Here is a 25,125-nt window from a genome sequence, read left to right as displayed (position 1 = left end):
TTTACTGCACATAAATTTGAAAATAGTGAGCAGGGTACAGTTCTCTGAAATTTCCCTGATCGGTTTCAATTTAGGGACTCACCTTAAGCTAAAACTTAATGGTGTTTTGGAATGCCCATTGCAATTTCAGTAGCTGCCTGGAAAGCAGTCACCCCCTGCCTTCATGCAAAATCACCAGGAGCCTGAACATGAATAACAAGGTGACAGCACGATTCACAACAAGCTTCTTGTGTTTAAACCCAAGTACCCACACTCCCAACTGACAGGCCTGCTCTCTTCCAAAATAAAATAAAATAAAGGAGCAAAGCAACTTAGCAAAGGTTAGGAAAATAAAGATTTATTTGGTCTGTTCTTCTCCCAGAAAATTATCCATATGTGTGCGGAGGGGGTTCCTTTCTGCCAGGAGGGCTGACTTCTGGACAATGTTGCATTGTAATAGCACCCCAGGGAGCGGCGGCTATGTTTATAGAGTGCTTTAATTATCATCGATTTTCTCCTGCGCTCTGAGAACTGTGATCCTCAACGTCGGCAGCAATAATTGTTTTGAAAGTTTGTTTTTGCAAACGTCTGCTCTTACTGGGTTTTTTTTAAAGGAAGGTTACTCATTTTTGGACTTTTTTGCAAGACTACTTCTTGATGGCTGTAAGTGGTTTTCAAGTTAGCGGTCACTTTGAAACCATAGAATATATGCAGTGTATACATACAGAGGACAGTTTTTCAAAGGTATTTATCTAGGTAGAGTTCCTTGGTTGAAAATTGTTCCCCGCCCCCTTTCAAGAATAGCTGAAAGTACAAAGGGGTTTTTGCACTGCACACATGTTCTAGTCAGATTTTAAAAAAGGTGTTCATGCACCGTTTTACGCTCTTCCCCCCTACCCACGCCACGATCGGCTGCCCACGGAAATAGCAGGTGAAAATGCTGGCGGGCACTCGGTAAGTGGGATATTACTCAGATAGTCTGCCTATGTCTGCAGAGTGCCTGCTTACCTTGCGACAACATAGGCAAATCAACATTTGCCCCCATAATGTGTACCATACATAAATCAGAGAGCAGCAAGCCAGAGATCTCTGAAAGTAGGCAGAAAAGTCTGGAGTATGACATTTCTAGGGATTCTGCAAACTGTGAAGCACTAGTCCCTCCTGGCTAATAGGAGAACCCAAGTGAATTCTGGACTAATGCTTGCCTTTTTATTTTTATGTTTGCATAGCAAGAAAAAAATAGGTGGATGGGATCTGATCCACTGAAAGAAGTATTCCATTGCTAGTTAATGCAGGAAGAACACATACATTTTAAAATACAGTATATCTGTCCTATGGGAAAAACAGGAATTAGGTAATGAAAACAAACAGGCCCGGGGAAGTGCGGGCAGCGCACGGAGATTACTTCAAGCGGGAAGTAGAAAAACAAAAAAAAACCTAATAGTTAGGGGGTCGGAGAGGAGAGGAGAGGGGAAAAGGTAGGAAGATTAAATAGGGGTATAGGGAGCGTAATTCATGAAAATTCACCCCTCCCCCCCGCATGCCACCCGCACACTCATGTGTGGATTTGTAAATCCAGCGCGCATGTGCGCATGGCCACCGGATTTTATAACATGCACGCGTCGGCATGGCCATTTTTGTGCGCGCAAGGCTTTAAAAATCTACCTCATAGCTGGCCCAGATCAAACCAGGCACATTTTATCCAGCTGGATATGAGCAGATTTTCAACCAGAAATCTAGCCAGTTAGGTTTAGCTGAAAAACCGGCTAAAAGATTAGCAGGTAAAACTAGCCACTCCGTGGCTTCCTGAAAATGCACCCGATGGCATTTTAGTGCCGTCAGAAGATCATGTGATATGTGTGCCCATGCTTCCGATGTCATGATGCCTCCGTTTTTATAGAGTCCACACTCAAAATACTTTACTGCACGTTTTTATTTCAGTCATTATGAATGACTGCACAGACGTGTTGCCGTCACTAAGGAAGAGTCATTTATGAGTCATGGAAAGAAAATAAGCCAAACTCTGTAGAATTATAATATACACAGTTACGCACACTTTCACTTTTAACATCGAGTGGAATCAAAGCAAAGCTTTTACGCTTACAAAATCCTCTGGCTTGAATGCTTAAACTGTACTTCTTGTAGAGAAGAAAAGCAAAATGTTTTCACTTTGATTTTCATGGGACAAAGCAAAAAAAAAAAAAGGCAGGTGGTTTGTTTTAAATTAATCTCTCTCTTCTGCTTGGGGGAATAAAAGCTTTTTCAGCTGTATTGTGTGATATGATATTAGAAATAAAGATGTTGCTATTCCTCTTGGCCCCCAGTGCTGGGTTGTCCCCATGGCTTGGCTGTAGTAATCTGGTGACCCCTGCTGGTGCAACGGTGGTGCTGAGGGTTAGTCTATGAGGACATTTCTGCTGCCGGCCTTCAGCTAGCACCAGGCAGGCTGTGGGCGCAGAGGGGCAAGTTATCATAATTTAAAAAAAATAAAAAAACACAGGAAAATGCGGTGGCAAGAAGGAAAACAAATGACAATATTTGAGAACCATTTTTACAACGATTAAAATGGGCACTTCAGAGCTGACAGAAATATGAAGGTCTGATGCTTGTCTTCAACTGTGGTGCCGCAGTAAAGATATGCAAACCAGGCTTGGTCTTGTTCACTGAGCCAGTTCCTATCTTGCTGGTAGTCAGTAAAAAAAAAAAAAAAAAAAGGACGTACTGCATAAATAGTTTGTTTTAAGTAATCAGCTTCCCATAGATCTGGTAGATTAAGAGGTAGAGATGTCTGTTAATGAAAGTCCTCCTGATATCTGCCTCAGAGCTCATTACAGTTTGCTTCAACTTTATTTCTAGCCCAGGGTGTGCTGTTTTCTTTGTGGACAATAAATTGCACTGACTATTTGTCCATTTGCAGCGAATCTGAATTGCCTTTTCTAGATTACTGCCTTTTCACAACCTTTGCAATCACCACCTCCTCAAATTTAAAATGGCTTTTTCCAGGTCATTTATTTAGATTAAAAATAGCAGATCTAAGCAGTGAACATTGGGGGACTATATTTAATGCAGCATTTCTCCCTCCTTCAGACATGAGCTATGGCCCTTCCTATCTTAGATATATTTATATATTGTTTAACTGGCTGCTTATCCACCCCCACCCCCACCCCCATCCCATAGCTCATGCCTTAAGGAGGAACCTGTCAAGCAGGCCATTTCCAAAGACATCCTTAAAATCCAAGTAGGTAAACGTCACATATATTACCATTATCAGCCTTGTCCAAGATGTCCTCAGAAAGAATAGCATTTGTTATTCTTGGTTTTCTTCTTTAAATTTAGGTCTGTATATCACCATAAATTATCCAGATAAACTTATTTGTGCAACTTTATCCAGGAATATTAGTTGGCAGACTGATGTACATACGTCCGGCTGAATATTCAGATAAAGATATGTGGATAACTTTATGCCTGTCTCTTTTCTACTCACTGGTTTCCTGAATATTGACCTCTGAATCTTTTTCATTATACAACATACGTGATGGCATCTAAATTGATAGCAATGGTGGCCTTTCTCCTTTAATAGCTCGGTTAGAAGAGTTAAAATCCATCTGGGACTATTAACAGCTCATCCTAAATCCCTATCAGGCCGATACAGTAAAGTCCGCGGGAGAGCAGGTGAATGCCCGCTCTCCCAGCAAATAAGCGCGATTCAGTATTTAAATTAGGCCCAGCGGTAAAAACGGGCAAAAGGAGGCACTAGGGACACTACCGCGTCCCTAGCGCCTCCTTTTTGACAGGAGCGGCGGCTGTCAGCGGGTTTGACAGCCGCCGCTCAATTTTGCCGGTGTCGGTTCTCGAGCCCGCTGACAGCCATGGGCTTGGAAACTGGATGCCAGCAAAATTGAGCGTCCGGTTTTCGACCCGACAGCCACGGGCCGAATTTAATTTTTTTTTTTTTTAACTTTTTTTACTCTTCGGGACCTCCGACTTAATATCGCCATGATATTAAGTCGGAGGGTGCACAGAAAAGCAGTTTTTACTGCTTTTCTGTGCACTTTCCCGGTGCTGGAAGAAATTAGCGCCGACCTTTGGGTCGGCGCTAATTTCTGAAAGTAAAATGTGCGGCTTGGCTGCACATTTTACTTTCTGTATCCCGCGCGCATACCTAATAGGGCCATCAACATGCATTTGCATGTTGAGGACGCTATTAGGTACCGTGGGTTGGACGCGCGTTTTCCTCCCCTTACTGAATAAGGGGTAAGGGAAAACGCGCGTCCAAGAGCAGGCTAACAGTGCGCTCCGGCGGAGCGCACTGTACTGTATCGGCCTGTATATTAGGTTCCTCATTGGTACTTTCAGATAAAAGCCCACAGTGCTTTTTGCTAAAATGTTTGCTTGCACGGTTTTGGTAGAATTTTTTTCCCCTCCTGAAGTTGCAGGTAAGTAAATGCTCAGACGAAGACTGCACCATTTCAAAACTGTGCAGGTGAAGCACCTTCCACATTTCTGTTCTCATCCTGTTTCCTGTTCTCTTCCAGGTGTAAGTACTGTGACAGGTCGTTCAGCATCTCCTCCAACCTGCAGCGCCACGTTCGAAACATCCACAACAAGGAAAAGCCTTTTAAATGTCACTTGTGTAATAGATGTTTTGGGCAGCAAACCAACCTAGACCGTCACCTTAAAAAGCATGAACACGAAAATGTTCCAGGTAGGGAAACAATGATTCTCTTTTGAATGTATGGAAATCTGTTAAATGGATTAGAGGGGTCTTTTAATAATTGCTTCAATGAGTGCCACCAGCAGGGCTGGGACTGAAAAATGCCCAAAGTCTCATGGCTGCACTTAGCTGCTGTGTGTACCTGCCTTTTAAAATCTTGACATTTCCAATATATTCTTTCACTGTATCATTGAGCGGCATCCAGTCATGCAATAACTGTGTCCAAAAAGGATTCTGCAAACTAAGGGGTAGATTTTAATAAAGTACGCCCACGCGGCGCGAACAAGAGTACGCCGGATTTTAATAGATACGAGCGTAGCCTTTAAAATCCGGGGTCAGCGCACAAAAGGCTGTGCAAAATCGGCAGCCTGCGTGCGCTGAGCCGCGCAGCCTGCCTCCGTTCCCTCCGAGGCCGCTCCGAAATCGGAGCGGCCTCGGAGGGAACTTTCCTTCCACCCCCCTGCACCTTCCCCTCCCTTCCCCTACCTAACCCACCCCCCCTACCTTTGTTTGAAGAGTTACGCCTGCGCCAGCTGCGCGATTCCCCGGCCCGGGAGCAGTTTTGGAGGCCTCAGCCATGCCCCCGAAAACACCCCCAGGCTGGAACCACGCCAGCGGCCCCGCCCCCGAATGATGCGCTGCCGCGACACGCCCCCACAGGAAAGCCCCGGGACTTATGCGCGTCCCGGGCTTGCACGCGCTGCCGAGCCTATTCAACATAGGCTCGGCGCAGGCAGGGGGAACGTGGGACAGGTTTTCGGGGGGTACACGTGTTCCCCTTTGAAAATCTGCCCCTAAATTTCCAGCATGAAGTGTTAGCTCACCTTTCTGTCCATAGTGTCTGACAATTGCTGTATTGTAGTAATCTCCCGATACTCCCAAAAGACTGATTCACATGATAATTGATTCCATTTCCTGTTGTGTTCTTCTTCATTTCCTGCCCAGTGAGCCAGCATGCTGGAGTCATTACGAACCACCTTGGGACCAGTGCCTCCTCACCCAACTCAGAATCAGAAACCCATGCACTTTTAGATGAGAAAGAGGATTCCTATTTCTCCGAAATCAGAAACTTTATTGCTAATAGCGAATTGAATCAAGCCTCAAGTTTAACAGATAAAAGGTAACATTCCTAATCACACCGAGAGCCTGTGAACAATGAGTTTCTCTCTCCTGCTTTGTGATGAAGGAAAGGAAAAGCAGGAGATGAGCCAGGGTCGCTGGTACTGCAACTGGTAGGAAATTGGATAGGCTGGATTGGCCTTAAGATTCCTTATCTGACATCTTTTTCTATGTTTCTGTGCCTACTGGATAGACAGACAGATAGATGTGTAGTAAATACAGTGCATGATGTTACAAATGCAATAAGTCCTTATAAAAATATCTTTAATTTCTTAAGAGTATTTGATGCAATAAATGAGATTGTAAGAACAAATTTGATAGTGCAAGGTTTAGGTCAATATGCTGCCATTTGAAAGAACACATTTTCAACAAAATTAACATAAAATATAAAAATAAGGGAAGAAAACTTATTAGTAATCCTCAACATATATGAGTTATTTTCTATTAGACTATAAATGGGCTGGGTGAAGACTAATGAATTATGAAGACGGTTTGTTGTAGCAAATATTGTACTCTAAAAACAGTGATAGAAGACTTTATAATAACAAAGATTTTGGGGAGCAGGTGGAGATGAGGAGATCTTTCTCCTGCAGTTTCCTCCTGCTGCTTTGGGTTTCCATGCTGAGATGCATCCTGCCCCAGGTAAGAGTTTTGGCACCTCATCCTCCCTCCCCTTCCATCTAGCTGAACCACGCCGCAGGCGCTCTCGCTCTTTCCAAACTCCGGTACATGTGCCTTCTGACCCAGAGCAGTGGGTGCGGATGTTTCATGATAGCTTGGGACCTGCTCCTCCTGGATGCCAGGAGGAGCAGGTCCCTTGCTCGCCCGAAGAGCAGGAGCTGAGCCTGGAGCCCCCTCGTGGCATAAAATATTACCTTCCATATCTAATTGTACAATTTGAACTACAGCTGCAATCGATGGCAGGGAAGCTGCTCTTTGTCTTTGGAGATCCATCAGTCAGGCTTAATGCAGGTGGCAAAATAAAACCAGTTACCTGAAAAAAAGTATCCCAAATATCTAGTTTATCTCATCCCACCTCAGCGAGTCACAGATTTTTGAGCAAAGAAACAAAGTACATGAAGCTCCCACATCCCTTTTACAATAGTGTAGATTTTAAGGTGAGTTTTAAAAGAGCTACGGGAAATGGGCGTGCATCCAGCTTATGTGCATGTCTGCCCGGTTTTATTAAGTGGGCGGGTGCGTGTGCATGTGCCGATGTGCACACATCCCACATTGGCGATGAAAGGACAGGTGTGGGCATGGCATGGGCAATCCAGGGCGTGGCCAAGAGATGTGCGCCCCCAGGTCCAATGTCATGTTGAGGAGGTGCAGGCATCACTGAGGGGGTTTAAGGGATCTGGAGTAAATGAAGGGAATGCAGGCTAAAGAACCCAGGGAGGTCTGGAGGACCTAGCTCTAGACTGGGCGAACTGGTGGACAAACTGGAAAAACTGGTGATGGCATGGATGTGCGTCTGTTATAAATCCCCCTACTTGTGTGGCTCAAACCTGTTCACCCAGGATATTTTATAACACACGAATGTATGTGCGCAATTTTCATACAATTGCTGCGTCTTTGGGCACGCGACGACACACATGCACGCCTGCACGCATGTTTGAAAGTTACTGTCCCTGCCTAAGAATTTACATTTTCTTTGATTTCTGGAAGCAAAAACTTTCTATAGAAAATTAAAAAAAAACCTCTGCAAGTAAAATAAAGTGTCCTGGGAATATGAGGTTTAAGAGCTGGGCAAAAACTGACAGAGTTTGGTAATATTCAGTCACTGGCTGGCTTGCAGATATTGAATATACCTAACTGGCTTAAAGTTAGCTGGCTCACTTTATCTGGCTCCTTTAGCACTGGCTGATTTATATGGCTAATGTAGCTTCCTGCCGAAAAGCCCTCAGATTACCCCTACATTATCTGGCTAAATTTTACTCAGATAAGTGGAAGACATATTAAAAAGTTGGCATGTAGCCAGCTCACAAGTTATCTGGCTAAATGCCCCTGGATATGGACCCTCACAATATTTTGGATGGATTATTTTTCTATCCTTCCTGAATCTGCAGGAAACAATCTTTGGGGCATCAAATACACATTTCAGAATTATGCAAAGCAAACTGACTTGCAAGTCTGTGCACCTTATTCTTAGCCCTAAGTATACCATCAAGTAATCTTATTTGCTTAGCTAGGTATTAACAATAAGTTAGATATGGATAAGCGTTTTTCAGTTTTGCGTGATGTTGTGCATGCCGATTTGCTGAAAAATGCACTTCTAAAAGAGATGTAAAGACATCCCTCATCCCATTGCTCCTAAAAAGGAGCAAAGACCCTAGGGACTGGACTCCATTCATAGCCCATGGTGTCTACCTGGAGTTTATTTGTGGATATGACATCCTTCCTACTGGGATCTGGCAGAGAAACAAGCCATAGGGGCCACCTGGTTCCTGAAACAAGTTACGTGTCCGGTCTTGGCTCCTTGGCCTCCCCACTCCATTGGCCTTTCCGTTTAAAGATGCAGACATTGGGCACATTAAGTAACATGACAGTCCATTGCAGTAAACATTGTCTGGAAGGAGGTGGTTGTCTTGTTAGTAGCATTCCTTTCACGTGTCATGTGTTGCATTTGGTTAAAAAAAACTCTTTAGTAGCCAATATTTCAAATAAGGCAGCTACAAGCTGTCCAATTAAGGTTATTGGAACCCACAATATCCAGTTGTTTTTTTTAGCCCAAATATGACCGCTAGTATGACAGTGGTAAAAGAATAGAAAGCAGCAGTGTGAGATCCAGAAGGCTTAAAACCTCTAACCGAGGGCCCTCAAGGCTTTTCTGCACGTGGCACAGTCCAGTCTTAGCCCTGCCACCATGAAACCTCGGAAAAGAACCGGAAAAGGCTCAGGCTCAGCATTAACTCCCTTGCAACAGTTTTACAGGGTGTGAGATGGAAAACCATCGGGGGGGGGACAGGCAGGAGACCTTCATTAGTCTGGAATTAAGTGGTGCTAATAATATAAGCAAGTCGCATGTTAATCATCCTAAGACAGAGGATCCTCTTTCAAACATCACTTACGCCATCAGGGGTCTTAGTTGCCGTTGGGTTGCAGGACTCACTCTCACATGCTGTCGGGGCATTTGTTTCTCTAACAAGCTTGTATCACCCCAGGATTTTCCTTGGCTTGCTGTTCATGAATTTTTTCTCAGGCTCATGTCCAGAAACTCATAAAATTAAATCGGCAGTTTTGGTCCCATGTTATAGAGCTGCAAACCTTAAGGCTGGGGAACTATTGAATATAAAATGATATTAAGGAAGGAAAGATTTTTCACAACACATCTTGGAAATGAGGACAGAGGCCCAAGTCATGCCAAGCTCCTGAGTGGTGCTCTGATGCTCCTCTATCCATGCATTATCTTCACAATATTTCAGGTTTATGGCTTTTCTTTTTTTCATATGATTAAAGATTTGTAGAGGTCATTTTTCAAAGCCATTATATGGGTAAATAGCGATTAAACTCTGTGGACAGAAAGTAAGTGAGGTGTTCCCAGGGAGGGGGTCATTTTGTACATAGATTCTATTTTACGAGTCTACGTACATGTTCCACAGAAAAACCAGATGCTTACTTTCTCTATGAAATTTACTGCAAAGTCTGCAGGTAAAAAGTATTGCATTCTTAATTGTATTTTATCTTCCGCTGTGCTATCACTATAATGGCATGAAATAAATCTAAGAAAAATAAAGTTCCAAAGTGGACAGTTGAAAACCGCTTGCATAATATCACGCCTGTGTTTTATCTGTGCATTACAGCACAGCTTGGACGACACAGAAGTTGCCCTACTAACCGGTCCAATGGTACGTCTCATCTGATAGCATCCCTGGCCAGAATAGTATTTCTGCTGGAAGGAGAAATGGAAGGCATATTTGGGATATTTTACATGAGTTACTTCTTGTGGTCGTTCTGGGGGTGTGCACCAGGTAATAAGAAACATGTCGGTTGGGCGTAAGGGAAACCCAACAAGTCCAGCTTTGAAAGAAGCTTCTCATCTGGTAGGTCACATGACAGTCATCACCAGAGATGGAGCAGGCAGACAAAACAAAGCCAGTAGATGTGAGAAAAATTCACTTTTTTTCATAAAACTAGAATAACCCATCCTGCTCTTCTACAGTAGAAACACCACTGATGTGCTGGAGAAGGCTCCCAGGGTTTCCTTGTTGAGTTACTTTATGAAAACAAAGATTATCTCAGCCAGTGGAGCAAAGCTGGTGAGCCCATGGCTAAGAAATTAGTAGATAATGTAAGGGAATACGTGCAGAAGTAATTTAAAGATCCACACTTTAATCAAATAGATGTATCAGTTATTTATTTGGTACGGCAACTCCACAGTTTATATCAGGCACGTCACCATATTTCAACAAGTCCCCCAACATGGAACCCGTGTTTCGCCGTGCGGCTGCGTCGGGAGGGACAACAGTAACTTTAACAATTCTGAAAAATTCAGCGCATAGAGTGACTGGGCACACTCCCAGTCATCCGAGTACAACCCTAACCTCAACCATCCCATATCCTCTAGGCTCCCGCTGGTTGCCACAGTCAAAGAGAGGATAGTGGTCTAGAGAAACCTGTAGGAAATGATCACATTCTTAAAATATTTGCCTAATTCACTCTAAAAATCCTTCTGTGAAATCAATTTACACCATGGCAGGATGGCTCAAACAGGTCCTTGGGGCTCCACCAGCCAGTCATGTTTCAGGATATCTCTAATGAATGTGCATGAGTTTTATTTGCATACACTACCTGCTGGGGAATTGATTGCCAAGCTTCCATATTAACTCTCCTCCCACCCCCATCTCGTATTTCAATGTTATCATCAATACGCTCCACTCTTTCAACCTTTATAAGGAAATAGCATTAGCTAAACAGCCTATTTTGTTTTGATTACCTTAGAAATCTTTGCTCACATCTCTATACATAGGAAGGGTAATTTTCAAAGGGACAGAAATGGCCTTTTACAAAATTACCTGCCCGATATACGGGTAACCTTATGTACGTATGTCATGTTCAGCCACAAGTTTATCCAGACTGAGCAGAGGCATTCCTGGGGCAGGTTAGTACCTATGCACATACTTTTAGATTTTAAAAAGCATGCAAGTACATTTTAATGAAAAACTTCTCTGGACAGTTTAGCAGTTAGAATTTGTGTGGGTAGATTTGATGGGATAATTTTCAAAATGGACTGATAGGCAGGTCTGCTTTGAAAATTGCTGTAACTTTTGTCATGTTTTTGAAAAAGTTTTATGCAGATTACCCCCATGGGGGGAGGGGTAATCTTGCAACAGTTCATATAAATGTGTGAGCTACTACCTGCATAAGTACCAGTTTCCAAAGTGAACTTGCATATGTAAGTTTGTTTATCCCTGCTAATTGGTGTGCATAGTTTGCCATGAAAATATGCATGCATACTTACTAAAATCTAAAAGTATGAGCATAAATGAAAATCCCAGCCACACCCCACCCCACCCCTACAATGCCTTTCCTGATTTTCAGAGGTTTTATGCATATAAAATGGTGCTTTGAAAATCAGTCTGGGGCAAATACATGTAAAAGTGTACATATAATCAGTTTCTTTGTAGGCATTCTGGAGGGCAGAGTTGGGATGGGGATATAACTTGCATGCGTACTTTTGTATTTTTTAAAAGTATGTGTGTAAGTTACCATGCACGAATTACACCCTGCATGGAGCAGGTCCATTGACAATTCCGCACACATCCAGCCAATTAAGAGAGGATTTTCTAAGCAAACCTATGCACATCCGTTTGCTTTGAAAATCCTTGGTAAGCAGACTTTACGAGTACATGAGGAGTTATAACATTACCCTCTCTATTCGTTATGTTTGTGTATTGGTCATGCTCTCAGTCATGCTCCAAAGCGAATATTTGTGCTGCCTTTTTGGGACATTTAATAACTGATTTCATTTTCCTAGGGTGTACTTTCGGTATCTCACCAAAAATTGTGCCTTAATAATTTTATTTGAAGATGAAATACAATAAAAATGATTGTCTCGCGGGACACAAAGATGGCGGCGCTTTTCCCGCGGGTAAGCACGTGTGTGCACGCATAAAACATGCTTCAGAACTTTGTCCGCCCTGTTTGTGGGGAGAGGCGAGAAGTGCATGTGCAGTGTATTAGTGCATGTACATTCACCCTCTGCGGCTGAGGAAAGACGTGCGCCCAATGGCAGGGGGAGTTTTGCAGGGGGTTACTCTATGTGCGTAAACACCTTTTTTCAATATCATTTTTTGACAGGCCCTTACACTAATCTCTCACTATAGTTCTTTAATTATTTTCAGCACCAACTTCCCTAGTATCTTACATGCCCCTAATATGAAAACAACTTAAAGATGATGAAAAGGCAATTAATTTAAGGAAAGGAGCTAATGGCTACATGCCCAGTAGAAACAGCTGTGGCCCATGCTTGGTTTCTCTGCCACTTTCTACAGGTTTATTAACAATAAAATCTTGCTAGCCAAAATACATTTCAGCTAACGAAGTGAAAACAAATGAACTGCGCCCGTGAATTTCACATTCCCACGCACAGCACATCACACAGTTATCTCCAAAAGAAAATATCTAATTGGCATTTGTTTTCCCTCTGTCTGCCCAAGACGATAAATGAGCTTTCTGAGCTGTTGACAGCACAGCAAGGCTGTGTAATTAGCTACAAGTTTCCGAGACATGCATTGTTTATACAGTCTTCAAAATGAGAGAGTAATAACACTGCCATCTATTTTTGAAACCAAAGCACAGACCTCAGTTCCACCTTATAAAAAGGGAGGTTGCATATACTGCCAAGAATATCACCTGAAAATAACATTTCTTTCATCTTACCAACTTCTTTCTAACTTTGTCAGTTTTCTGAAAATGATCATGCTCTCCATGGTTTTGTTATGCCATTATTTATACAAAATTGTAGTGGATGAAATGATACAAAGGTGTTCGCAAATTTTTATATTCTGCGGAATTTTCATCTTTATTTTTAATTTTGCAAATCTACAGAATTTTGGGGGACTTATACTTTATTTATGAACCAACATCTTGACTTCTGCTCCCTTCTCCCTTTTAGAGTATTAAAAAAATAGCTCATAGACCTAGAGAACATTTCCAAACCATCTCATCAGAAAACAGCTACAAGAAAAGTCTACTAGTCAGACTGCAGTTGCAACTAGACTCTATCAACTGGCGTGCTGTTCAATCCTATTCTTGTACAACTCTAAATAATATTATTGTTGACCAAATAAGAGATACTACAGATTTTGGGATCACTGTATATTTAAACAGATTCTTACTTTTGTAAATTAAACTTTGCAGGATCTTAATTCTGCAGAGTAGCACTCTGCTAGCCGTGATGGTCCTTGAGAAAAAATAGATTGATTACAGGCTTGATGGATTGGATACTTTTTATGGCACCAACATAAAAGATGAAGCTGTACATGAGCTGTTGAAACCAGAGAAATTCCTTCTTCATGTCACATTTGAAGCAACATGCTTAGATAATTTTTATGCCAATGAGAATAAATGTTATCATAATCTGTGATTCTAGTAAATCTGATCTCTGTCAACAGCTAGAGGGCGCCACTCATTGAGCTGCTGCCAATCATTGCCATGATCCACCTAGCTTGCTGCACAGCTCCTCCTCCCTTCTCCAGTGCTCAACCTACTTTTAAGGACTACATTTTAGAAATTCAGTTTTAAATTTAAGACAGCAGAACCCAACAGAAGATGATGAAACATACTAGACATCCCACTTACGAAACAACATGTTTCAGATTTGTTTCCTTTATTACACATTCCTTTACAAGCAGAGAATAAAATGCATTAAAGCCACAGCCAGGGCTGGCGGAACCATTAGACAGGACTGGGCGTCCTCCTAGGGCAGCATCAGTGAACGGGGCGCCACCGGTGTAAGCGAAGGCGCCATTTTCAAAATGTGAAAGAAGGGGGTGACAGCAGTCACAGAGCGCTCGCAGAGAGAGAGAGTGAGTGAGTGAGAGAGAAAGCACTGTGAGAGGGTGACCATAACTCTATATATCTATCACTGCCACATTCAAGTCCAGGGGGGGAGGGGGGACAGTGTTACATTGATCTGCCTAGGGCACTACAAACCCTTACACCGGCCCTGCTTACAGCAGGAGTACACTTGATATTACGAGTGGTGGGTAAAACAAAGAAGGGAGATTTGATGACTTAAAACAGGAACCTAGCCTGGCATTTCCTTAAAGAAACTAGAGAATTCTCAACATTTCTTCACATAGTCAAAAACAGGCAAGGGAATGCTAAGTTGGCTGGCATAATTGATCCATAGGGAGAATCTAATTTGTACATTTATCACAGGGAGAATCGATCAGAGCTCTCTAACACAAATGTGCCCACTGATGTGTTTAGACTATGCAAAAAGTTCCAGGGCTCAGGAAAGGTCTGGTGTTGGGTGAAGTGACGCTGTCCATTTTTTAAATTGTATTTTGGCTGTGATATATTTAATCTGCAGAGAAGCCTTGGGACACTCTCATTATCTGAGTGTCACTCCAATCCAGGCCTGTTCCAATTACATCCATGATTTGCTGAGCCATTCATAAGTAGCTAGTAAACGCAAATGGGACATCATCAAAATTTCTTTTTTTCTTCACAAGAGTGAAACTCTTAAAACAGAGAAAATGGGAAAAAAAATGTAGACAACAGCTAAACAGAAGAATTTAGATATATTCTTTAATCCATATCGGTATTTTATTAAATCATTTTCAGGTAAGGCCTTTAAACTAAAGTTTTGTTGCATGTTCGAGACGTAGCTAGAAATAAATAATTTGTATTTGTATTTAAAATTGTCCTTGAGGGAAAAAATTACTGCTTCCAGCTACTACAGGTCTTCATTTTCTCTCTCAGGCCCAACGCAATTATTTAGCAATCTGAGAGATACTCAGAAGAGAAGACTTGACCACAAAGTGTTTTGTTGGGTTTTTTTTAATTCTCTTTCAGTTTTGTTATTCTTGGTGACATAACACATTAGTGTGTCTTGTAAGAGGTACAAAGCTCAAGAAAAAATGGAACTTCTCCCCTTTTGTCAAGAATGTACCATGAACAATACATCAATAAAGCTTGTTCACATCTTTAAAAAATACAACAGTTGAAGAAAATTAGACTGGTTATATTATTTGGTATTAGCTGCCAATGGTTAAGGACCACAAACTAATCAAGACTGCTTTTCTGTTACATTGTTAATCATAAGTTGGGGAGGGGGGAGGGATTTTTAAAATTTATAATACAACCCCGCCCTTGAATTTTCAAAGAGAAACTGCCCTGGTCGGTGCCCTGCCTACTTCCATATCCCTGTGAGCTTTGCAGCTGCTTTACTTCAGTAACTGCATGGCCTGCTCCATAAATCCTTGCACACTGTCTGCCAGCTCTACCCTACCCCCATCACATTGTCTCACCCAGGGGAAGACATTTTCAGACCCCCGATTTTATAAATTCTTTTGAAAATTGTCTTCAAAGGGGGTAACTTTTTATTTATTTTTTAACAGGCAGCATAAGAAGGTTGACAAAAAATGCATAAGTTACAGCAGTTTTCAAAGCAAACTTATTCACCTAAGTCTGCTTTGGAAATTATCCCACTAAAACTGCCCTGCATGCATTTGCACCTGGTAATTTGTGCGCAGACATTTTTCGGGAAAATGTACACACATCCTTTTGAAAATGCAAAAAAGATACATAACTCAAAACTCCTCCCCAAGTCCTTCCCAGGGAACAGCGCCACTCAGTCTGGGCAAACCTACACGTGAACAGAGCATACATGCATACGTTTACCCACATATTGGGGGGGTCACTGTATGTCTCTTAGAAACTGCCTATAAAATTGCCTCCTTAGGGGGTAATTGTAAATAGTCTACAGCAATTTGCAAGCGGATATGCACCTACTCATGAGGGTACGTTTGCTTTGAAAATTATCCCACAAAAACTACTGCACAAAGTTACACCTGCTACTTTGTGAAGGGATAGATTTGGGGGAAATTCTGCATCCATACTTTTCAAAATTGAAAAGCAAGCATGTAAATGCAAACCCCCTGCAGAATCTGCCCCTAATGGCTTAAAATTACACATACATAGGTGTATGCACATCATTTTACATGGACATTGGCCAGGCAACTTTCAAAAAGATCTGTTTTCGATTGTAAATATTTCTACCCTTATCAAGGGGATTGGGGGTAACTGCACGGACTCCCCTTAAGAGAAACCTGGAGTGACCTACATGGCAAGGTAGATATTACTGAGAGAAGCTGGCTGGGCAGACCGGATGGACCATTTGGCCCATCATTACTATGTTACTGTGTGAGTAAAGCACTATATTGTTCACAGACGTCCCTTTGAAAATTGCCTTCCGTATGCACGGTAAAATCTTTGAAACTGAGTATACTGAACATAAAATCAAACAAAAGGAATATAAATTACACGTTGGAAGATTAGGTTCATAGAACTCATCTGCTTTCTTTTGCAAATCCCACAAAGCACCACCACCACCCCTGTTGATCTCTGGCTGCTCTTCACTTCCTTGCAAATACAGATCCTCTGTAGACGTCCCAGGCTTTCCTGAATTCTGATACTGTCTTTGTCTCCAGCACGTCCCCCTGGGAGGCAGTTCCATGGGATCCATCACCTTTTCGGTGAAGAAATATTTCTAACATTACTCCTGCCAGCCCCTTGACCATTTGTTTTAGAACGTCCATTCTACTTCTGGGACATTATTTTGACCTCTTGTTCATTTGGATTGCTCTGTCATATTCCCTCCTCTTGCTGCTCTCCTCAGGTCCTTAGGTCTCATCTCTTAGGGCTTCTGGTGCAGACCCTGGTTAGATTATGAAGGTCTTGTTCCTCATGCATTGTTGTAATGGCTAGAAAAAGAGGAGGCAGAGAGGCACAACTGTGACCTAGGCATGACCTTTGAGAGGGCACTTTTCAAAGGCTTTACCTGCAGAAATGGCCTTTAACAAAATTGCTCACCCAATATGTGGGCAAATTAACCTGGACTGAGTGGGAATGGGACAGATTTTCAAAAGCATTTACACACGTAAAACTGGGATGCACTTTAGCCAAGGAAGCGGGCTTTTGAAAAATTGCTACAATATATGCCATTAAATTGTCCATAGGTTTTACATGAGTAAGTGCACTTTACTCACATAAATGGCTTTTGAACATTGCTAGGATAGTTTGATACATTTGTTACTCTTTTGAAAAATTCACCTGAAAGTGTATGACTTTGTCCTGAAAATTTCCTGTGCACAAATTAGCAGATATAATTGTGTGTGGGTAGTGTTGGTGGGATAATTTTCAAAGCAAACATACATTTATTTATTTTATTTTTTAGATTTTTATATACATGTATATATATATATATATTTATATATGTATATATATATATATATTTATATATATATATATATATATATATTTTTTTTTATATACATATATATATATATATATATATTTTTACATACATGTGTAAGTTTGCTTTGCAAATATGTGTAATTTATGTGCATATTTGCAGACACTCTTAAATGGACTATTACAAAATGAAAAATCCCTCAGTGTAAAAGGTGGTGAGCAAAAGCACGCCCAATGGACTTTCCTGCAGGTTCCATTTTTCTCCTCTTCTTCTGCAGGTCAGAAATTCAAGATGTCAACAGCAACTCACAGTGTCGCAGCTTAGCAAATCGGAAATCGGAAGAGGTGGACGAGGAAGACGAGGATGAGCTAGAGGATGATTATGAAGATGGCAGCTTGACAGGGAAATCACAGGATGAAATTGCATCGCCCACGACAGAGCCCCGGGGAGCATACGAGGAGGATGAGGAGGATGAAGAGCCCACGTCACTCACCATGAGCTTCGACCACACACGAAGGTTTGTAGCACTAGACTTTGATTCAGAAAGTTGTGTGCCATTGTTTTCTTTAACCATGAATCATACTTTTGATTTATTTAATAAATCCAACTTATAATATGGCCATGCCTGTATATAAATTCACCTGCAGAAAAGGGAATGATCTAGGAAGTTCTGAGAAGCACAAATCTTAGGAGATTGTTATGCAATAAAATTATTAAAATAAATGTATGCACTTTCCGTTCAGTGGAGAATAATTAAATTACGGAATTATCCAAATACAAAATATAATTCCTCACAGAAATGTAGTCAAGATTTAGAAATTATACTTTGAACTCCAAAGTTTTACGTTTTCTTGCACCTTTAATTTTTTTTTCAGTTACACGAGCCAGTAGAGTAAAGAATGTTTCCATGTTGTCAGAATGGATAAAAATATTTACTGAACATTGCAGAGCATTTCTTATTTTTGCCACTTATGATCTAGCAGTTATATTTAATTACAGTGGAGGGTGCCTAAAGGGCCTTTTTACCATGGACACAAATGGGGAAAACCCTTTAGTATAGGGCAGAAATCTGTGGCAGTCCTGGGTCCAGGTGTGCGGTTTCTAGGATAGTTCCAAGTTTTATTGATGCTGGCTCATATGTTTTCTGCAAATCGGCTTTCTCAAAATGAAGGGGGTTGCTTGGATTTTTAATGCAAGTTAGTTTTCATAGAAACCTCAATCATCATATATTAAAAAAAAAAAATCCAACACAATTCACACCATGGGGCTGATTTGCAGAGGAATATAGCCAACTAGCTGAGGAATTAGCTGGCTAAATCCTGTAGGGTGGAAATCCATTGAGTGGATGAATCTAGCCCCCTGCCCAAAAGGTGGGCAGTCTGAAGGCATTCCCAGGGTGAAAGGAGGATTTAGCGTGTTACTGCAATCCTAATTCTAGCCAGCTAAGTTACAGCTGAAAATGAGTTTCATTTAGCAGCGTCCTTTTGAACATTTACCCCATGGGATTCCCACATCTGTAGCATCGCTCACAGCTAACCACTCCTTTCATTTGATGAGTTAAAATGCAATCTGCCATGCACTCTCCCTTTTATTCCCTTGTGCCTCAGTTAACCCAACTAAAAAGGATCATAATGCAAGGCTGGTCCTGCCTTCCCTCATCTCTTTGGAAATGTTCATGGAGTTCAGCCCCAAATATTCATTCATTCAGTGTATTTATAAAACTGCCCAAAGTCAATAATAAGAAATAAAAATTCATATCCAGCTCTATAAAATAAAAACACACACACATAGTAATAAAATTCAGCTATTATGAGGTGCATATTGAGCTGCGGACTGTCCTGAGTAAACTTACCAGGATAACATATTGTATAAGCAGCAGCAGCAGTGCAGTCATGCTGCTGAATATACTAGGACAAACCCAAAGTAAGTTTATCTGGCCAACTTTAGAACCATCCATTCCAGAGATGGCTGCACTTATGATTCTGAAATACTGAAAGTCGTGAGGCGAGATGGGATCCTGCTTGGAAGAAAAGGCTCTGTGTATGTCTGAATTATACTCATGTTGCACTGTGTGTTGTGCGAGCTGTAAGGAATGTCGCTCACCACAATATCAGCAGCTTTCCTCATTTGTAAATACCAGAGACAATATTGCCCCCTCATGTGTTGGCTCTATTTCTGGTTGCCCAAGGAGTGCTCCGTGCAGCAGAATCCGTGCTCATATTGTGCATTTGAAGATTTGGGCTTGTGGTGAGGGTTAAACCATTTTCATGGCTCCAGGCCTTCTGCCTCCGACCTCACATAAAAGATACTGCAGTTCTAACAAATACATGGGCTGTCATGCATCAGTAGGCTCCTCCTGGGGAAAAAAATGAATGGCTTTTATTATTTAAATTTTGATACCTTCCCAGACTATCTTTGCAGTCCATCGAGAACTCACAGCACAAGCAGTAGCCAAACTGCACTCTAGAACTCAAATGTTGCTTTTCATTAACTTTTGTGGTGTTATTGTTTATTCATCTGATGTGTGTTTCTCTAATCATCGCTTCACTTGTTCTCTTTGTCTTTGCATGCCATCTGTCCACACATGTGACTTATGTAAGCGTGACGAGCATTGTGCGTGCATGCAGGCACTAACTTAGCAAATTTTTATAGTAGCAAAGATGAGCTAACGACAGGTCAACCCCTTCCCCTGGTCGTTGGTACAGGTGTATTGAGGAGGAAGAAGCCGGCTTATTAGATATGGAGCAGATTCCGAATTTTGGGAAGGGGCTGGATCTTCGAAAAGCAGCAGAGGAAGCTTTTGAAGTTAAAGATGTGTTTAATCCCACCTTAGACTCTGAGGCATTAAAAGAGACTCTGTACAGGCAGGCTAAGAACCAGGTAGGTAAAACACACCACATGTTCCCTCGCTCGCCTCCAAATGAATTAGGGAATCTGAGATCTGTAGCTAAACATTTTTTTTTTCACAAGCTGGGTTGGAATTTTGATGAGATGAATGCGGTTCCACCCGTGCTTTTACAGCTTCACACGTAGGGGTAATTCCATTTGACTTTCACTCAACTTTTATGATGTACAGTTGATTGTGTAAATGATATTCGATGTTGCACTAAAGAGCCACTCAATCTTCTGAACAAAGAGGTGAAGGATTTGTTCATGGAGCCATTCGCCAAACCTGGAACGACTGTGATGTTTAGCCAAATTGTTCTCCAAGCCTTTTCTTTCTTTCTATTTTTTTTTTTTTAAAGGAAACTGAAAAATCCCAAGATTTCTCTGATTTCCTTCCAGTTCCATGCAGATCTGCCTTCCCCCTTCCCCCGCCTGGCAGGTCGGGGCTCCAGTCTGCTGGGTCCTGGTCCTGAAAAGTGCCATGGGCCTGAACTTCTGACTTCTTACATACGTCAATAAAAAAACTGCTGAAGGAAGCCCGGCCCACGTCTGTTCAGCGCTCTGCACTTTTTTACCATAGCCTTTTTGCATTTTAAAATGAAAAACTAGGGAAGGAGCGAGCTCTCCACAGATGCCTTGAAGACTTGGGTTTTTCCACATCAACTTCCCTTTGATATCTGCCCCCTTCATACAACACACCAGACCCAAGCATCAAAATACGAAACTTAACCCCAAATGAAAGGAAATTCAAAATTCAGGGACCCTTCAGTGAATGAGCCTTAAGAGCTTGAAATTAAGCCTCCCAGCCTTGGCTCTGTTGAAATGCAGTTCTGGGGGTGCCACACGAGATCCCCCCTGCACTGCAAGCAGAAATGGCTTCTTCCGAGTTATTAAATGTTTGCCTCCGTCACTGTGCTATGTACTTCCTTGTCCACTGCCAGATGCTATTGGACAGAAACTTGTCTTGGGCTCAACAGAAGTTGATGGAGGTGCGAGTCCTGGAATACTTTATAAACAACCACAACAAAATCTACTTAAGTTAGAACTTTATTTGGACTCAAAGTGGTGCAGAACACTTCAAAGTAGTGACTACAACTAAGCACTGAGAGATTTGTGATTGACAGTGAGGGCAGTGTTGCAGAATTACTGTCCTGCTGAGTTTCTTGTTAATTAAGTGATACACCTTAGTTCCTGTACAAGAAATCCTGAAGGCTACTAGGACAGTGTATGGCCTGCTTGCTTTAGGTTTTGGTTGGGATGACAGGGACTAAGTGAGAAGAAAAGTCATCTGCTAATTTTGTGTCTCCGAAGAGGATAGGGCAGTTTGTGTTCTGTTTCAGCACAAGTCATTTACATGTCCTTGTCTTTTGTGTTTTACTAATTCTGCTGAGTGTATGCACTGCCTCAGAGGGAAATCTTTTGTTACTTTCTTACCCAATGACTGTGAAAACTGGTTTCAACTCCAGTTTTAAAAGCAGAAGGAAAAACATTTTCAGTCAGAATGGGGGGGTGGGGAGATTGAAGTGGCTGGAAACCAGCCTCGAGTGCATTGCCAAAAATTTAAAAGAAGGACAGTACAGTAAACAGATGTCCCCAAAAATCTGTACAGAGAATAATGCATAAATCACCAGCAAACAAGATCTATCAAACAGATTTCTTGAGTTTGACCCAGCACTGTTTCTCCTGCCTCTGGATACAGGGCAAAGCAAAAACCTCAACAGGCCCCACTGGAACAGAAATCCTACAAGTCAACAGTTCTTTCTTGCTTCTTACTCTTGCCATGCTGCAAATTCTGGTTTGTCAACTTTCTTTGATATAGTTCTAACCTACCACTCCCACACAGGTCCAAGGGCGTGAGAGGACGTGGAAGCCATTTGTTTATGATGGGGAGCACAAATTTGCTAAAAATGTGCATGGACGTTTTTGGGGGGAGAGGGGCAGATATGTAGGAGGAATGTTGTCAAGGAATCCAAAATGTCAGGATTTCTCATGCTTCATCGAATCGGCAAATTGTAAAATAACCAGTTTCATGTTTTTTTCTTCTTCAATCCACTAGGCTTATGCAATGATGTTGTCCCTTTCTGAGAATGCCACCCTTCACACTTCTTCCCAGAATTCTTTGGATGCCTGGTTGAACATGGCTGGAGCCACTTCAGAACCAGGGACGTTTAACCCCATCAACCAACTCTGAAGGTTTTGAGAAGGCACTGAGAGTTCACATGAGAAGGCTGGTGCCACCATCATTCCACCAGCAATCCCAGTGTGCAAAAGATGGATAGAGAGCATCAGGGACTCACCACAGGCTTTCAGCAGGGGACTAAACCTTTCACACATGACCTACAGCTCCTGAATTTTTAACTCGTTGCAGTAATTCATTTCTAGTTCATCAATTTGAAACTCTTCAAAAAGTCCTTGAAGCAGTCCTAGGGTTTTATCACCATCTCTAAGAATGGTGTTGAACTAGAAGGTACTGTAATTAATGATAATGCACTAATAGATTCTGTGCCATTCCTCATGGTGGTATAAAATACCAGTAAAAAGATTTCAATTGTAGCAATTGTGTAAACTGAAGACCAAAGACCAGTTAGATCATTTCACTAATCGGACAAACAGGAATAAAATCAACCTGCTAGCTATCCAAACCAAAAAAAATATATATTAAAATATCAAAATATAATTTCAGCAGTCAGTCTCACAATGAATGAAATTCCGAGCAGATCAACCATTAGGTCATTTTGGTAAGCAATAGTTTTTTCATAAAATGAAAATCCCTGAGATATTGCTCAGAGAACTTTGATTGCTTTAAAAACTCAAGGACAGGTGGTTGTATTATGACCCACACTAGCCCCAGTATAGCACTGAATTGTTGAATTATCCACAATGTTGTTTATACTGTGGAATACACTTAAGTTGGAATGCTCTTATCTGTAAGGAATAGAAATGAGAGTTATTAACATTAATGTAGAATAGGGTTGGCCAACCGTTTCCATGTCATAAGAAACAGGCTAATTCCCCTTTGGTTTTACCCCAATGCATGCATGGATTTGTAGTTCTGATATTCTTAGATAAAATGGGAAGGATCATATAACTGTAAGTCCATGCATACAACAGAGTACAAGTGTAGCCTCTTTTCTGACATGAAGCCAATAGGCAGCCATAATGTAGATCCTGTTCTGCTCAAGGATCCTTTGGGGGGCATGATTTTCCAAAGCTTTCCTTCCATTTTGCACTTAGGGTAAAACTCTCTGGAAAACTAGGCCCTTGGTGATCATCGTTTTTGTGGAACTAAAGTTCAATGCAACTCTTAGATGTGGTGCCCAAGAACTTGGACTGTCCATGGTTAGAATTTAAGGTCTGTGCCTGCCACTAAGTGACTTTTTGTTGGGGAGGGGAGTGAAAGAAATAATGAAACAAAAAACCAACCCCCCTCCTCCTAAGCCAATGCACGAATTTTCAAATTGTATCCCATGGTTCATCAAGCGAAGGGGATCCCTTCCATTTCATTCCTCCACTGCATGAAAATCCACCATAGTCACTGGGTTCCTCTTTTCAATGTTTGCACAAGTTCAAAATCTAAAGACAAAACTCAAATATTAACCAGTCTATAAACTTAAACCAATCTCCTCCTCTCTCTAAGGCACTTCTGCCTCTCTTAAACAGTATAGTACTTCCCAATTAGGTTGGGCTTTAAATTATTCCCATAGGGGGCCAATTAAAATTTTAGTTTGTTTTCTTCTGATGGACTATCTTAATCTGTACATAACTTGTAATTTTTTTCTAATTTTTTCTTATTTTATTTCTTCTATAACAGTATTTTTGCATTAGATGTCATCATTGTGGAGAAATATTGTTAATATAAGTATCTAGTCAAGGACCAAAATTGTGTAATAAGGTTGTGTGTTGTACGATAACCAGGGGGTAGGAAGACTGTGTGCCAAATAACTTTACAAAATCCTGCTGTTCTTGCTGCCGATTTTCCAGACAATCATGTATTGTTGTTTTCATTTGATTTTCAATGACATTTGCCTTTAGGATAAGTGTTCTATTTAAATATACACATATATTTTTTTTTTGGTCTGAAAAAAAAATGCAACCATAAAAAAGAAGAATTTGCCCAAGTTGCCCTTATAGAGAAAAAAAAAACATGTTGTATATAAAGAACTATGAACTTATATCCATAGTGGGCTTGTAATTGGGTTGGAAAAAAGACCAAATACCATACCTAGTTAATTTTCAATTCTGAGAATTTCAATATGTCTTGAGGCAAAATGGGATTCTCTACACATTTTCATGTGAGGGGAGAGGAGAATGAAATTTGGCCACCAGCTCACACTATTTTTGCTACAGCCTCAAACTGCAACAATTTCTCACCCAGTTCATGAAAAATTCTGTATTTTAGTGCATTTTGTTCCACTTCCATTCCTTCAGCTTCAGATCCATGGGGGAAAATGCAAGCCCCATGCAAAAACTTTCAAAATCCAGTTACAAACTGATGTCAAAAGTGCCACTCAGGCAAATCTTTTCAGTGTTTGTTTATGGAAAAAATGAAGACGTGAAAAACTTGACATGAAGGACACGTAATCTGAAATCTGTTAAAATACTTGTGTGTAAATAATTGACATGCGAGGCTTGCAAGAGTGAATTAACTTTAAAGTGATGATATTGAAAAGTTTTCTTGAAGTCTGTAGTAGCCATTGACTAATACATCTGTCATAAATGACTTGAACAGTAATCATGATTATTTTCAAATTAATAACAAGAAGAATTTGATCAATGATGCGTGATTTTCTCAGCAATAGTGTGTCTTCAGAAAAAAAATGTTAACAGTCCTACAGCAGTCATTTTCATCCAATGGAATAAGACATGGTAGCGAGTCAGATTGGTGGGAGATAGGATGATGAAGCGTCCAGCCTACGATGCAGGACATGTGGGTGGTTTGTTGACACATTATCTCCAAAACTCATATTGAAAATGAAGAATTTTCACTTTTATGGCCTCTACT

At 41.2% G+C, this 25,125-nt stretch overlaps 1 protein-coding gene across 9 annotated transcripts in view; it reads left to right on the top strand.

Moving 5' to 3' along the window:
- PRDM16 (PR/SET domain 16) overlaps positions 1–24,792 on the top strand; it is a 769,879-nt gene extending 745,087 nt beyond the window's left edge. For 7 of the 9 annotated variants that reach the window (XM_029577915.1, XM_029577910.1, XM_029577913.1 and 4 more), the window contains 5 exons: positions 4,515–4,684; positions 5,639–5,813; positions 17,515–17,754; positions 19,943–20,117; positions 22,180–24,792. In XM_029577915.1, coding sequence (XP_029433775.1) covers positions 4,515–4,684; positions 5,639–5,813; positions 17,515–17,754; positions 19,943–20,117; positions 22,180–22,314 — 895 coding nt within the window. In that variant the 3' untranslated portion in view covers positions 22,315–24,792. The remainder of the gene's footprint in view (positions 1–4,514; positions 4,685–5,638; positions 5,814–17,514; positions 17,755–19,942; positions 20,118–22,179) is intronic. The other 2 variants (XM_029577912.1, XM_029577916.1) reach the window with 2 other exon arrangements.
- Positions 24,793–25,125: the final 333 nt, after the last annotated feature.

Source organism: Rhinatrema bivittatum, chromosome 15 (assembly GCF_901001135.1).
Source record: "Rhinatrema bivittatum chromosome 15, aRhiBiv1.1, whole genome shotgun sequence".
Classification (NCBI taxonomy): Eukaryota; Metazoa; Chordata; class Amphibia; order Gymnophiona; family Rhinatrematidae; genus Rhinatrema; species Rhinatrema bivittatum.
Note: the sequence above shows the minus strand (reverse complement) of the source record. Positions and strands in the feature narration are given on the sequence as shown.